General features: G+C 47.5%; 2 protein-coding genes across 2 annotated transcripts; both read left to right on the top strand.

Annotated features, from left to right (window-relative positions):
• The first annotated feature begins 862 nt into the window (after nt 1–862).
• LOC114912288 (RING finger protein 222-like) lies at nt 863–1,775 on the top strand. The gene has a single exon (XM_029258288.1). The coding sequence runs from the start codon at nt 1,028–1,030 to the stop codon at nt 1,673–1,675; it is 648 nt and encodes a 215-aa protein (XP_029114121.1). The 5' UTR covers nt 863–1,027; the 3' UTR covers nt 1,676–1,775.
• Nucleotides 1,776–3,994: 2,219 nt separating this feature from the next.
• tex47 (testis expressed 47) lies at nt 3,995–11,566 on the top strand. Its single transcript, XM_029257675.1, has 8 exons — nt 3,995–4,059; nt 4,673–4,745; nt 6,153–6,256; nt 7,895–7,962; nt 8,557–8,758; nt 9,182–9,338; nt 10,648–10,699; nt 11,496–11,566. Exons 1-7 carry the CDS (start codon nt 4,033–4,035, stop codon nt 10,683–10,685), a joined length of 669 nt encoding a protein of 222 aa, XP_029113508.1. The 5' UTR covers nt 3,995–4,032; the 3' UTR covers nt 10,686–10,699; nt 11,496–11,566.
• The last annotated feature ends 1,020 nt before the right edge of the window (nt 11,567–12,586 follow it).

Genomic DNA, 12,586 nt, shown 5'->3' with positions numbered 1-12,586 from the left:
GTATACACTGGCTTCTTTGAACATTGGGGGGCACTCCCACAAACACCACATTATAACAGTTACAAAATAATAACAATAATGCTCCTGACAACTGTTCTATTGTTAATAAATAAATTAAATTATTAATACACCCATCATTTGTAACATTTCCACCGTTTTTAGATCGTGTATATATATGCAACATTTTAAAATGAAAGTTGCGTGTCGTCATATATTTCCGTAGGCCCACGAGCAGCTGTGATATGAAAGCAGAATGCGGTTAAAACAGAGGCGAGGAGCCGTCAATGTGACACCATGTGCTCTTAGCGCCGACTGCTGGTAGAGAAACGCAGGCCTCCAGCACATGTTCCGCAGGTGAAGTTCTCCTTCGTGACCCGAAGGGAGATCATTGAACGACAGATCTCATTCATAAATATGTATTTCGCTATATAGGTGCATGGAAGCCCCAAATAAAGTGATGATCTAAATGACATTATTCTTGCTCTAGATCACACTGGAAAAGAGCTGAAGGAATTCTATGGATTAAACCGATTAATATTTAATTGACACGTGTAGATGAACCGCTGGCATTTTTTTTTGTCATAACGCGGAAAAAATCTGTGTGAAATAATCATACCCTTGGTAAAGAATGTGGAAAACAGTTTTATAAATGGAATGGAATCGTAAAGTGAGTAACACGCCCCTCCCTATCCCCCCTACAGCTTGGACTAAATATTGACATGATTTGATTGTGTTTATGTTGACATCTCAAAAGTAGTTGAAATACTGCAGATGAGAAGGCTGCCCCTACGCACCTACATACAAACGCACGCACGCACGCACGCACGCGCCCGCGCGCACGGCTACCCAGGGAAACGGAACAACGCGTGGCGCGCGAGAGCGGGCCGGCTCAGGTGTGTCACAGGCGTTCTCCGTGGGGAGGAAAGGACCTTTCGGATCTCGTCCAAAGTCCGGCGGATCGCGCGCGCGGCCCCCGCGTCCACGCCCCGGCAGCCCGCGCGTTCCCGCTCGCCTCCCCGACACCATAATGAAGAGCTCCTGCGCGAACATGAGCGCGAGCGCCCCGGCGGAGAAGTGCGCGTCGGACGGCGGCACGTTCTCCGAATGCCCCGTGTGCTACGAGCCCTTGGAGGAGGACGCGCGCACGCTCAGCTGCGGACACGTCTTCTGCCACGGGTGCCTGGTGCGCACGCTCGTGACCGGCGCGGGCCCGCGGGCGGCCGCGCGCGGGTCCATCGTGTGCCCCATCTGCAGGCACCTCACCTTCATCACGCCGGGCCTGGCGACCCACGGGAAGCTCCCGGACAAGCGGCAGATCTTGGAGGTGCCTTCGCTCGAAGCCCACGCGCCGCTCCTCCTCGCGGAGCCCCCCCAGCCGGCGCTCTTCCGCTTCGCCAGCTCCTGCACCTGGCTGCCGGGGCGCTTGGGCCGGCCGCGCGCCACCCACCCCGCCCGAACGACACACATCTTCGTCATCAGCAACCAGGGTCGGCCCATGGCCGAGGAGGACCAGATCAGCGTGGACACCACCACCACCACTAGTGCCACGGAGTCGCTCGCGCGGCGCGTGCGGCCAAACCTCTGCATGAGCGCCTTCTGCGTGCTGCTGCTGCTCGTGACCCTCAGCCTGCTGGCGGGCGCCGCGGGGGTCCTGCGCTGGGTACTGCTGGGCTAGGCTGCCTTCCGTGATGGGGCAGCAGGTGGCGTGCTGGTTAGAGCGCTCACCTTGTAGTCAAAGGGCCCGGGTTCGAATCCTACCTCCTGCAGCAGGGCCCTTCATCAAGGTGCTTGTTCTGAATTGATACAGTTTAAAAAAAAAGAAAAGAAAAGCAAACAACATTGTAAGATGCCTTGGAGAAATGTGGCAGATAAATGAACCCCAGAAAAAAATCAGTTAAAACTGTTGACCTCATAAAAACTTTTAAAAGATGCAATATGCAGAGCACTGAGGAGTATATATGCAAACTTTGCTGTGAGCTCGTTGGCCCTGTGGGTGTAGAAAAATGATTCATTATTACAGCATCAATAGTCCACAATAAAGGCAGCGGGGCAAGGGCAGCGCGTTCTTCCCGAATGTCTTCCTCACGACTTTGTCCTTATGCATATCCAGGTAACACAGCGTTGTATAGGGCTGCATATTTTTTGGAGAGCAAACATTTTTCAAAAATCTAAAGCCTGTCTTACCTAAACTGTGCCACTTATCTAACATATCCAAATGCTGTACTCTTATTATTGCTTTCCTGTGGATTACACAGATTTTCTTTATGTGCCAAATACCAGCCTAATTCCATGATCCAGTCAAAAATCTTACACTTTCTCTTTTAAAGAATTTCTTTAAAGAATTCTGTCAGCCTGGATATGCTTTAAATGCACACGGTGGAAGAGAATGATTTAAAATATTATAAACTGTGAAATTAATATGACTCTGGAAGCATAAAATGTCAGTGTCTATGTATCAAAATGTAAAAAGTTGGAATGAAGCTTATTTTTTCTACCTGTACAGGTATACCTCCTAAATGTACCATATGTTGTTTTAATAACTGCAATACTTTCCACGCAGCCAAAGACTCTTATACTCTGTATTAAAACACCTGCTCATGTGAAGAAAAAGTGTTTGATGGTTTTTGTTCAAAGAGTTTGATCGTTTACGTCTTTGCTCTTGTTACTGGTGTTTTGCAGGCGCACATGTGTGTGAGAACTCGGTTTTGTGTAACGGCACACTTCCTTGCAAAAACACCCTGCGACTTTAAACAGGCAAATGACCTCCTGCAGCTCTTTTAAGGCACCGCTGTGGCAGGGAGCCTGTTGCTTGGCAACAAGGCCAAACAACCATGTCAGTCATGGCGTCCGGACCGCACAGGGCTCGGATGGACCACTTGGACGACGGGAGTCCTCTTTTTGAGGAGAGAGAGTCGCTGTTCGTCCATGTGCTGGACTCATACAGGGCCCTTAGAAAGGTTTGTACTGAGCTGTCTTGTAAAGAAATGCACACACACACACACACACTCTGCACAGCAGCCACAGGCTTCAATTGTGTGACGCAGGGCTGGCAGAGACACATCTGTCATGTCTCTCCAAGCAGGAGGTATTAATTCTTGGAAGAACTGAGTTTGAGAAAAGTTAGATATTTTTTGGGGAAAATTTATTTTTACATAATCTTACAGATTATTGTGGGACTCAGAGGACGAGCGTCTCTAAGCAGTGGCTCATCATGTCTACAGGGATGCTGGGATACACATCTGTACCACCGAATCCTCTGGACCACGCTCCCCAGTGGTTTGCGTAATGGTTAGGGCTTGATGGAATTGGGTTTGAATCCCCACTCCTGCTACAGTACCCCTGATCAGGATACATACCCTGCACTGATACAGTAAAAAATTACCCTGCTGTCTAAATGGGTAAATCGGTAGGAGTAACTGAGTGTACAAACCCAACACTGTAAGCCACCTTGGAGAAAAGCTTCACATAAATGAATAACTAATAATTTATGGTTCAGTCTCGATCTAATACCAATTTGACTCGGCGTGGAGAGACTCTCCGGCCATCGGAGTCTCTCCGTGAGAGGGCATGCAATCTGTTGTCATGGCGATTTGGCCTCTTCAGCCGCCGATACGAATGCATAAGATGTTTGTGAGAGGGTTGGGCGTGGGGGATGGGGGTGGTGGTGTAAGGGAGGGGTCAAGTTTAAAATATGCTCACCCTCCCCAGTCCTTCCTCTCTCTGCAAAGTTTAGCAGAGGAGGGGGCGGGGCATGTCTCCACCCCTTGCACGCACACCCCACTTCTGCTATTTCCCCAATCAATGAGACGGGGTGTGTTTTGTTTTGCCTTTTGACGGCTGTTTCCCCGCAGCCGCTGTTGGCCCAGCGGGATCTCCGCGTCTCCAGGATGTAACGTGCGCGGGGGCGATAAACACAGGGTTGGGGTTGGTTCCAGGCTCACAGCCATGCCGGTAGGGAAGCGGGCCGAGAACCCGAAAGGTTCCAAGGAAAAGAAGGGCAGCAGCCTGTTTCATCGCCTGTGGGACCAGCGAATGCTCCTGAGCCCCCAAGATGAGATGGTCAGTAGGTCTGCGCCCTGCATCGGTCTACTGCCATCCTTAAAATTTCTGCTTTTAATATGTTGTAGCCAACTGGTCGAGAAAATGAAGTAGAACCTTATGATTTGGAAAACCTTACTTTACTATGGACACCTTCTGGCCTGTTGAACTCAAAGAGTGTGTTGAGAGGCTGTTGAACTCAAGAAGTAGCCGTGTGTCCTGGAACCCGGGCTCGGCACAGCGGCTCTAGGAACGAAACGCAATCCGATCCCTGCTGTTTTTAGCTCGGAAGCCTTGAGATGCCGGTATTCAGCAGAACAGCACTGCTTTCTGTTTCGGGTCATCAGACACACCTTTTCAGGTGACCTTCAGGTGCTTTGTTTATGTTGCACTTTGGACCAGTTCGTGCACCGGGAGGTGGGGAGGGGGGTTTGGTGCCATGCGACCTATTGTTCTTAGAATAGTTATGTTGGCATGCTTTGCATTGAGGGGAACGGTCAAATACGGTGTGTTAGGTTGCAATGATTATAACGTGCATAATTGTGTGTGTGTGTGTGTGTGTGTGTGAGATGGGGTGTTTCGCCACTGCTACCTGTCAGCCGTCATCTCAATCACTGCATCCCCCTGCCTCCAGAAGTTCCTGTTGCACCGGCTCGTTGCTATTGGCAGCCTCTCCCCTGGCCTTGCTGACAAAAGGGAGCTGGGAGGTAGGTTGAATGTTACAGCGGTACATCCCGAGAGCTGGGATTACGTGGGAGAACCGCGTCGCTGTCAGTGTCATATAACGCACAGAAACACTCTTTGCTAACAGTACAGGTCTCCTTGGACAAAGATGTCATCTAAATGGAGGTCAATAATAATAATAATGCAATGTTTACAGCTTTTGGGTAGGATCTTGCTTGATCTGTTCCTTTTTATCCATTCCTTCTTCACGTTCTCTTTCATCGTGGAGGACCAGGCAACCTGGTTTGGCGAGAGTCACTTGAGTTTAAGGGTTAACTATTTGTACCTCACTTTCTAAGTTATTGACCGTGTGTCAAAGTGTGATTCCTCAGCTGATCAGAAATCAGTCTCCGTTATGCTGGGTCAGCCTTCGATATCGCAAGGACAAATATGTTCAGTGAAATATATTTTAAAAATATATGTATTTGGGGGGGTGCGGTGGCACAGTGGGTTGGACCACAGTCCTCCTCTCCGGTGGGTCTGGGGTTCGAGTCCCCCTTGGGGTGCCTTGCGGCGGACTGGCGTCCCGTCCTGGGTGTGTCCCCTCCCCCTCCGGCCTTATGCCCTGTGTTACTGGGTAGGCTCCGGTTCCCCGTGACCCCATATGGGGACAAGCGGTTCAGAAAATATATGTGTGTGTGTGTGTGTGTGTGTGTGTGTATTTGGAAAACTATATAGGGAAGAATAGATTTGATAATTTGGTTCAGTGCAGAGCAGCGGTGCGGTGGTGTAATGGTGCAGCGGGTTTGGCTGGATCCTGCTCTCTGGTGGGTCTGGGGTTCAAGTCCTGCTTGGGGTGCCTTGTGATGGACTGGCGTCCTGTCCTGGGTGTGTCCCCTCCAGCCCTGTGCCGCTGGGTTAGGCTCCAGCTTGCAGCAACCCCACTCAGGACAAGTGGCTTCAGCCAGTGTGTGTGTGGGGGGTGGGTTCAGTCTAGTGTATTTTGTTGAAGCTCTTCTCACCAATGTGATACTTGATGATGATAAAAGAGACCAAAGTGAACATAAACAAAACAAGCAGTTTTCTAAGGTAATATGGTGAAATAAGCCATCTGGCAACTGAGGAGAAGAAAACAAAAAAGTTCCATGCCAAGGAATTGGGAGGTAGACAAAGCCCTGGGGCTCTGAGTACCGGTGGCTGTCCGTTCACCCCTCCTAGGCTACACGGAACACGTAAACCCCAAAAAGATGGACGCTGCAGTTACAAGACAGGAACCCCCTAGGAGCCACAAGACAGATGAAGCCCTTTCTTATAGTAAACATTCAGCATGAAATCTACAGGACCTGTGATGTTACTCGTAACCCTTTCAAATCTGAGAGAAACGTCCCATTCCAGGAGATGTGACGCTTGCGGTGATTCGTTTTAATCGCGCTCCACTGCCGCCCGCACAGCTCATTTCGAGAGCCTCAATCAGAGGGTGCAGCGCAGTCACCAAGGAGAGGAGATCACAGGGCTGCTCCTGCTCTACCCGTCCCACATGGTTCACATCGTCGAGGTAACAGTGCTGGGCACCTCCTGTAATATAACCATGGGATCTGATGGCAGACAAATACCATACTCCATAGAGACAGAGCAGTGACCAGAGGGTTGTTGGTTTGTGTTCCAGGAACAACCCCATGTGTGTTGTTTGTAATATATAGATATATAAATAAGACTCTATTTTCTGAGCTTTTACTAAATGTATTATTTTTGAAGGTGTTACATTAAACTCCCAAAATCAAAATGCTATTAAACTGCACACATTAACTAGAATTAATAAATACTTATATATGTATTAAACTCAGTTGTTATGAAATGATTAAGAGGAATATATGTAGTTTTCGTCACTGAATTATACGAAACAGTGCAAATTGTTTCTGTTATTTACCGCAGTACAGCGATTACGTAACCCGAACCCTAACACTAATGGTTGCCCACGAACCCTGATTGTCCACTGCCTTTTAAAATGAGGTAACCGAGGGATTTATTAAACCAAATGGGTTTCAGAATTAATTTATTTAGTTGCAGGAATGATACAATAAAGCATGTTTTCTGCTTGTATATTTCATTCAGTGAGATTTTAATAAAGTGTTAAGCTGGAAGCAAAATCAATAGCTGCAGAAGGCAGGTGGAAAGAGGGAGCAGGTGTGATGTAGTGGTTGGCGCTGTTGCTTTGCAACAGAAGGGCCCGGGTTCCAATCCCACCTCCTACTGCAATACCATCAGCCAAGGTACTTACACTGATTTGATCGAGTAGGAATTAAACAGGTACATTAATATCAGCAGCTCAGTGTATAAAGTCAACTCTAAGAAAAAGGGTCATATGAATAAAATTGCTACAAAATTTTTCAAAATTCTCAGTTACGTCAATTCTTGTGCCGATTATGATTAGTCAAACTTTATTGATTACAAAAACACCTCAAGATCTTCTAGTCAACTTTTAGCCGATGAATCTTGCGTTCGTTATTTTCATGAAATTTTTCAAGAATTTATGAGAATTTTCTCTTACACATATAAGGAACTGAGAGATTTTAAACGTCATTTATTTAAAATAACACATATCCTGCACTGGAACATTCCAGAAAGGTACAGAAACATCAGGCATTGGAAGAGTGTAGAAGGCTGCAGAACATTCTAGAAAGCATCAGATCCTAAAAGGTACCGGAATATTCGGTGCTTGGAACCCGGCGCCGAAATTCGCCAAATTTTGCGAATTTCAAGAATGTGGAATATATTTCTCAAAACTCACATATAGTACAAACTAACAGCAAAAGTATGTTTCATCTAACAAAACTGAATGGAAAATGCAAAAAAAAATGAACATGATAAAATTTTTAGTTACAGTGTGTAATTTGTAACCTCTTCACTATTGATGCCTGCGAGGGAAAAATGACTAAATGAGGATTTGAGCACATTAATAATCGCAGTGCTTCACCTGGGATTTGAACTGCTGACCTTCACATCCATCTAGCTGGATACGGCAGTCAAGTCCATTGTTCGCTGCCCGTCAATAAGGAACGTTGGATTTTTCCATGCCGACGCTCAAAACAATTGGCTTTTGTTCACCCTGTAGTGTATTGGTTCTAAACAAATAAACACGCAGGTTTTTGTTTTGGCTCAAACCTGGCGGCCCTTTTGCACTCTCTGCCCGCAGTGTTCCAGCGAGGCCCTTATCTCCGTGCTGCAGGACCTGGGAGAGCTGCTGACGCGCCCCTCCGATAGGTGAGCTCTCTGGTCGGGGAAGGGGGGTCTCATGGTGCCCTCGCCGAAGAGTCATAAACGTGCGGAAGATATACAGGAGTTTCACTTTTGTTAATTCGTTATTTAATTATCAATTTTTCTCCAAAACAACTGACAATATTAAGCCACATAAATTAATTTACCCGTCTCTGTAAGTGAGCAGCACCTTGCTCAATGGTTATGCAGCAGGAGGTGGGATTTGAACCTGCAACCTCCGGTTCCAAAGGCAGCAACTCTGACCTCTAAAAAACACTTTTGTTAAATGGATAAGTGGCAGTGCGGCGGCACAGGGGGTAGCACTGGTGCCTCACTCTCCTGGGCTGTTCATTCAGACATGGGCTTGAATCCAGCTCAGTCTGTGTGGAGTTTCCTCCAGGTGTGCTCTGGTTTCCTTCCACCGTCCAAAGACATGTGTTTCTGGAGACCTGGTGACTCCAAATTTCCCAATGTGTGTGAGAGACTCTAGGGTGTACTCCACCCCACCTTACACCCTATGCTTCCAGGATAGGATGTGGGTCAGTGTGACCCTTCATTGGATGAATAATTTTATGATAAGGGTCTCCTTGTAATCCGCAGCGTCATGGTTGTCCAGGCTAGGATCCTGGTGGTGTCACATGACATCCCTCGGAGACTCTTCCAGCAGTGGACCTTCAAGGTACTCGCTCCACCGGCTCGGTCACCGGCCGGCGGAACAGAACACGAGCCCACAGAGAAGCTGGTGGCCGACACCCTGACCCAACTGATGAAGCTGGGCAGCCGCCTGCTCGAAACCCTCAAGGTGTGTTCGAAACCGCCCTCAGAGCTCCACGGCGACTGCTTCCGGGTTCGACAACCTCTGCAAAGTCTTCCACCTTTCATCCTGACCGCTACATGCCATAAAGCGCTAGATAGTGGTTCTGATCAATTATCGTTCATTTCATGCCAGGCAAATTCCCAGCACTATAAGCCAAACAGTAGATGCGCCCATGTCAGGAATCACACGCAAGGCATTTGACCGGCCCAGCCAAATGATCCTCAGTGTGAGTGACCCATGAGCTCCGCTCTAGAGTCACCGCGCGGTTGTTGTCCCTCAGGAGTGAAATGTGGTCGCGTCCCTGTGACGAAGTGAAATGACAGTTCCGCTTAAAGGCTCCAATTAAAACTCCATTGACTGTCATTCCAAAGAGTGCGTTAACCGTAAACCAAGCTCTCCACCCGGCAGGGCTCAGAGGCTGCCCAGGAGGCCTCAGTCGACCAGATGCCGGAGGTGATGCTCTCGCAGGAGGTCCTGGGTCAGCTGCTGGAGAGAGAGGATCTGCTCACACCACCGCAGTACCTTCAGACCTACCACTCACCCGTGGATGTGCTCCTGGACTCAGGTAGGAGGTTCCTTCCCTGACACGCGTGTGTGTGCACTTTTACAATCCTGTGTACCACACCTTCGTAGAGCCTTAAAGCAGACTAGTGCAACGGGGGCCAAAGTGTGTGCAGCTTCAGATGAGAACATCACACCCGTGTTCACCTACACACCGGTCTGTTATATCGCTGCAGTTCCATCCATCGTCAGGCACCGCTGGTGCAGTGAAGGGTCGCGGTGGTCCAGAGTCTATCTTGGAAGCATAGGTTGGGAGAAGGATACACCCTGGATGGGGCGCCAGTCAATCACAGGGCAATGACACACAGTCACTCAAATACAAGGGTGGCACAGCGAGTAGCGCTGCTGTCTCACAGTGCCTGGGTGGTGTGAAAGAATGAGGGTTCGATCCCCACTCATTCTGTGTGGAGTTTGCATGTTCTCCCCATATCTGTGTGGGTCTCCTTGCGGGTGCTCTGGTTTCCTCCTACAGTCCAAAAACATGCAGTTCAGGTTCACCTGTACTGTGTGAGTGTGTGTGTTCCACTGATGTATGGATGAGTGACATAGTGTAAGTATGGTATCTAGCAGTGTAAGTCACTGCGGTGAATAAGGTGTGTGGGCTGATAACACTACATAGAATTCACAGGAAGTTGCTTTGGAGAAGTGTCTGCTAAATGATGTGATGTTGCATGGTGGCACAGTGAGAAGTGTTGCTGTCTTACAGTTCCTGGGTGAGGTGAGAGAACATGGGTTCAATCCCCACTCAGTCTGTGTGGAGTTGTTATGTTCTCCCTGTTTCTGGGTGCTCTGGTTTCCTCCCACACTCCAAAGACATGCTGTTCAGGTTCCCCCATAGTGTGTGAGTGAGAGAGAGAGTGTGTTCCACTGATGTATGGATGAGTGACCCAGTGTAAATAATGTATCTAGCAGTGTAAGTCACCACGGTGAATAAGGTGTGTGGGCTGAAAACACTACATAGAGTTCATTGGAAGTTGTGCTGGAAAAAAGCGTCTGATAAATTAACACAACACACACATTAATTTGTTTCTCCTGAAACACACGTTTTTGAAGTTTGGGAGGAAACCAGAGCACCTGGAGAAAAAACCAGACAGAGCACCTGGAGAAAATCAACGCAAAGGGGGATAACATGCAAACACCAAACATCGAACTCGCGTCTGAACCCACAGCCCACTCTGCAGCCTCACCGCAGGTCTACGTGACAGATCTTACACCTCTGCGCTTGCGGATCGTTCACACGACAAAGAAAACTGTCAAATTATCCAACGGCTGAACGCAGGTCCATGACATGTGTGCCGTGTTATTGTTTGCAGGACACGTCTTCGGAAGCAACCAGCCAGCCACGGTTTAGCTCGGAGGTCAAAGGTGAGAGGCGTGACCCTGTTAAAGTTTTACTCGCCCGAAAAGAGTGCTCGTGAACTCTCCGTGTGCCGGAGCACGTTTTACCTCGAACTTCACGTTCCTGTCGATTTCAATGGAACCGCCGTGGTACTCTGGCGAGAGTCTCGTGTCCGAACCTTCGCGCTTTCCATCCGACCTTTGAAAGTCACACACTAAGCAAGTATTTGCTTTACCCTATATATATCATTATGACTCGAGCTTAGAACAAAGGTCATTCATGTTGTGTAAGACAAAATATTAGTGATAACTGTGCGTTTTGCATTACATAAAACCATTGGACCCAATAAGAGCCGGACGGATAAATACAGTATATCCCATCAAGGAGCAGAACTCTAACCCTAAGGCATGTCCTAGTAACCCCTACATGAGAAGCCCAGTCTGGTCGTGTTTCTGTGACACCATTAAATATCTATTTCTGGATGATCAGTACCAGTAATTGCTCTCTAACAGAGAAATATGTGAAACAAAATTGGATTCTATGCCTTTTGAGGAAGCGGATAAAACGTAATTCATTCAATTATATTTGAAAGATAGTTGATACGTATCTAAGATGAATATTTTTGAATTATGGATGGATTTAACTGTCCGGAAATGGAAAACGTACAGTAGGGTTTCAAAGCAGCTCGGCCGGAGCTCTGAAACAATGGGGTCGAGACCCTTTAGCATCCAGCAGTCCTTCGGGGTCTCTGTTTAGTCAACAAAAAGTCCGTTTTGCATTTTCCGTGCAGTTTTTCTGACGTGTCGCACTGTCTCCAAGCAGCCTGACATCGATATCCACTGGGACACCAGAGAATATGTCATAACCCAGGAAGACAGCTCCAGCATGGGATCCATCGGTGGTCGCGGCGTGGTTCATCGAAGGCGATGCTTGAACTCATGCAGAAGACGACCAGGAACAGCATTTACACATTTTAATAGAGTCCAAACCCCCTAATCCACTGACTGTTTTGTTTCTACAATTACATTTCACTTCTTGCATTTGATAAACCGAAATAAAACTTTTTTTTTTAATAATCATATTTGCATTTACTATGCTGACAAATTAAAGCTAAAAGAGTCTGACCGAAAGAAAGAAACACACTGGCTCCTCCTCTTAGAAAGGGCCACGTTAAAAACCTTAAACTCGCTTATGTGTTGAAATGGTCAGAAACACGGAGTGAGCAGGATATCATGTAGACGACATAATTACAGTCATTTTAAATAAGTTTAATTTCACATTTATCTGACGCTTTTCTGCAAAGCAACTTACAGCTATTTACCCAGCTGGGTAATTTAACTGGAGTAATTCGGAACAAATACCTTGCTCAACGGTACTATCTGAAGATCGGAACTGACAACCTTCAGACGTAAAGGCAGCAGCTGCAACCCTTTTGCATTCACACACACACATTTTCAGAACCGCTAGTCCCATACGGGGTCACGGGGGAACCAGAGCCTACCCGGCAACACAGGGCGTAAGGCCGGAGGGGGAAGGGACACACCCAGGACGGGACGCCAGTCCGTCGCAAGGCACCCTAAGCGGGACTCGAACCCCAGACCCACCGGAGAGCAGGACTGTGGTCCAACCCACTGCGCCACTGCGCCCCCACGCCTCTTTTGCATTCAGCCTGAATTAAAAATTGTACTATAAATTTTAATGATTGCGCAATATATATATAATTTCACATACTATATTGCAAAATTATAATATACTGTAGCTTGGCTGAATTTTTTTCGTAGATCATATCCAGGAAATAAACTGAAAAATGCCTGTATTAAACTTTTGACAGTGAATTTGGGGTAAAAATCAACTTTGGAGTTATAAATAAAACAAAAGTCAAACAAATCTTCGGTCCCACTAGTGTTTCTAGG

The sequence above is a fragment of the Scleropages formosus genome, chromosome 1 (genome assembly GCF_900964775.1).
Source record: "Scleropages formosus chromosome 1, fSclFor1.1, whole genome shotgun sequence".
Lineage (NCBI taxonomy): Eukaryota > Metazoa > Chordata > Actinopteri > Osteoglossiformes > Osteoglossidae > Scleropages > Scleropages formosus.
This window is presented reverse-complemented; position numbering and strand designations above follow the sequence as displayed.

Excerpts from the sequence above, each read along its gene's own strand:
- LOC114912288 (XM_029258288.1), top strand. The coding sequence starts at position 1,028 with ATGAAGAGCTCCTGCGCGAACATGAGCGCGAGCGCCCCGGCGGAGAAG.
- tex47 (XM_029257675.1), top strand. The coding sequence starts at position 4,033 with ATGCTCCTGAGCCCCCAAGATGAGATG. Across the intron at positions 4,746-6,152 it reads TGACAAAAGGGAGCTGGGAG|CTCATTTCGAGAGCCTCAAT; the intron begins GTAGGTTGAATG and ends CCGCCCGCACAG. Across the intron at positions 7,963-8,556 it reads CTGACGCGCCCCTCCGATAG|CGTCATGGTTGTCCAGGCTA; the intron begins GTGAGCTCTCTG and ends TGTAATCCGCAG.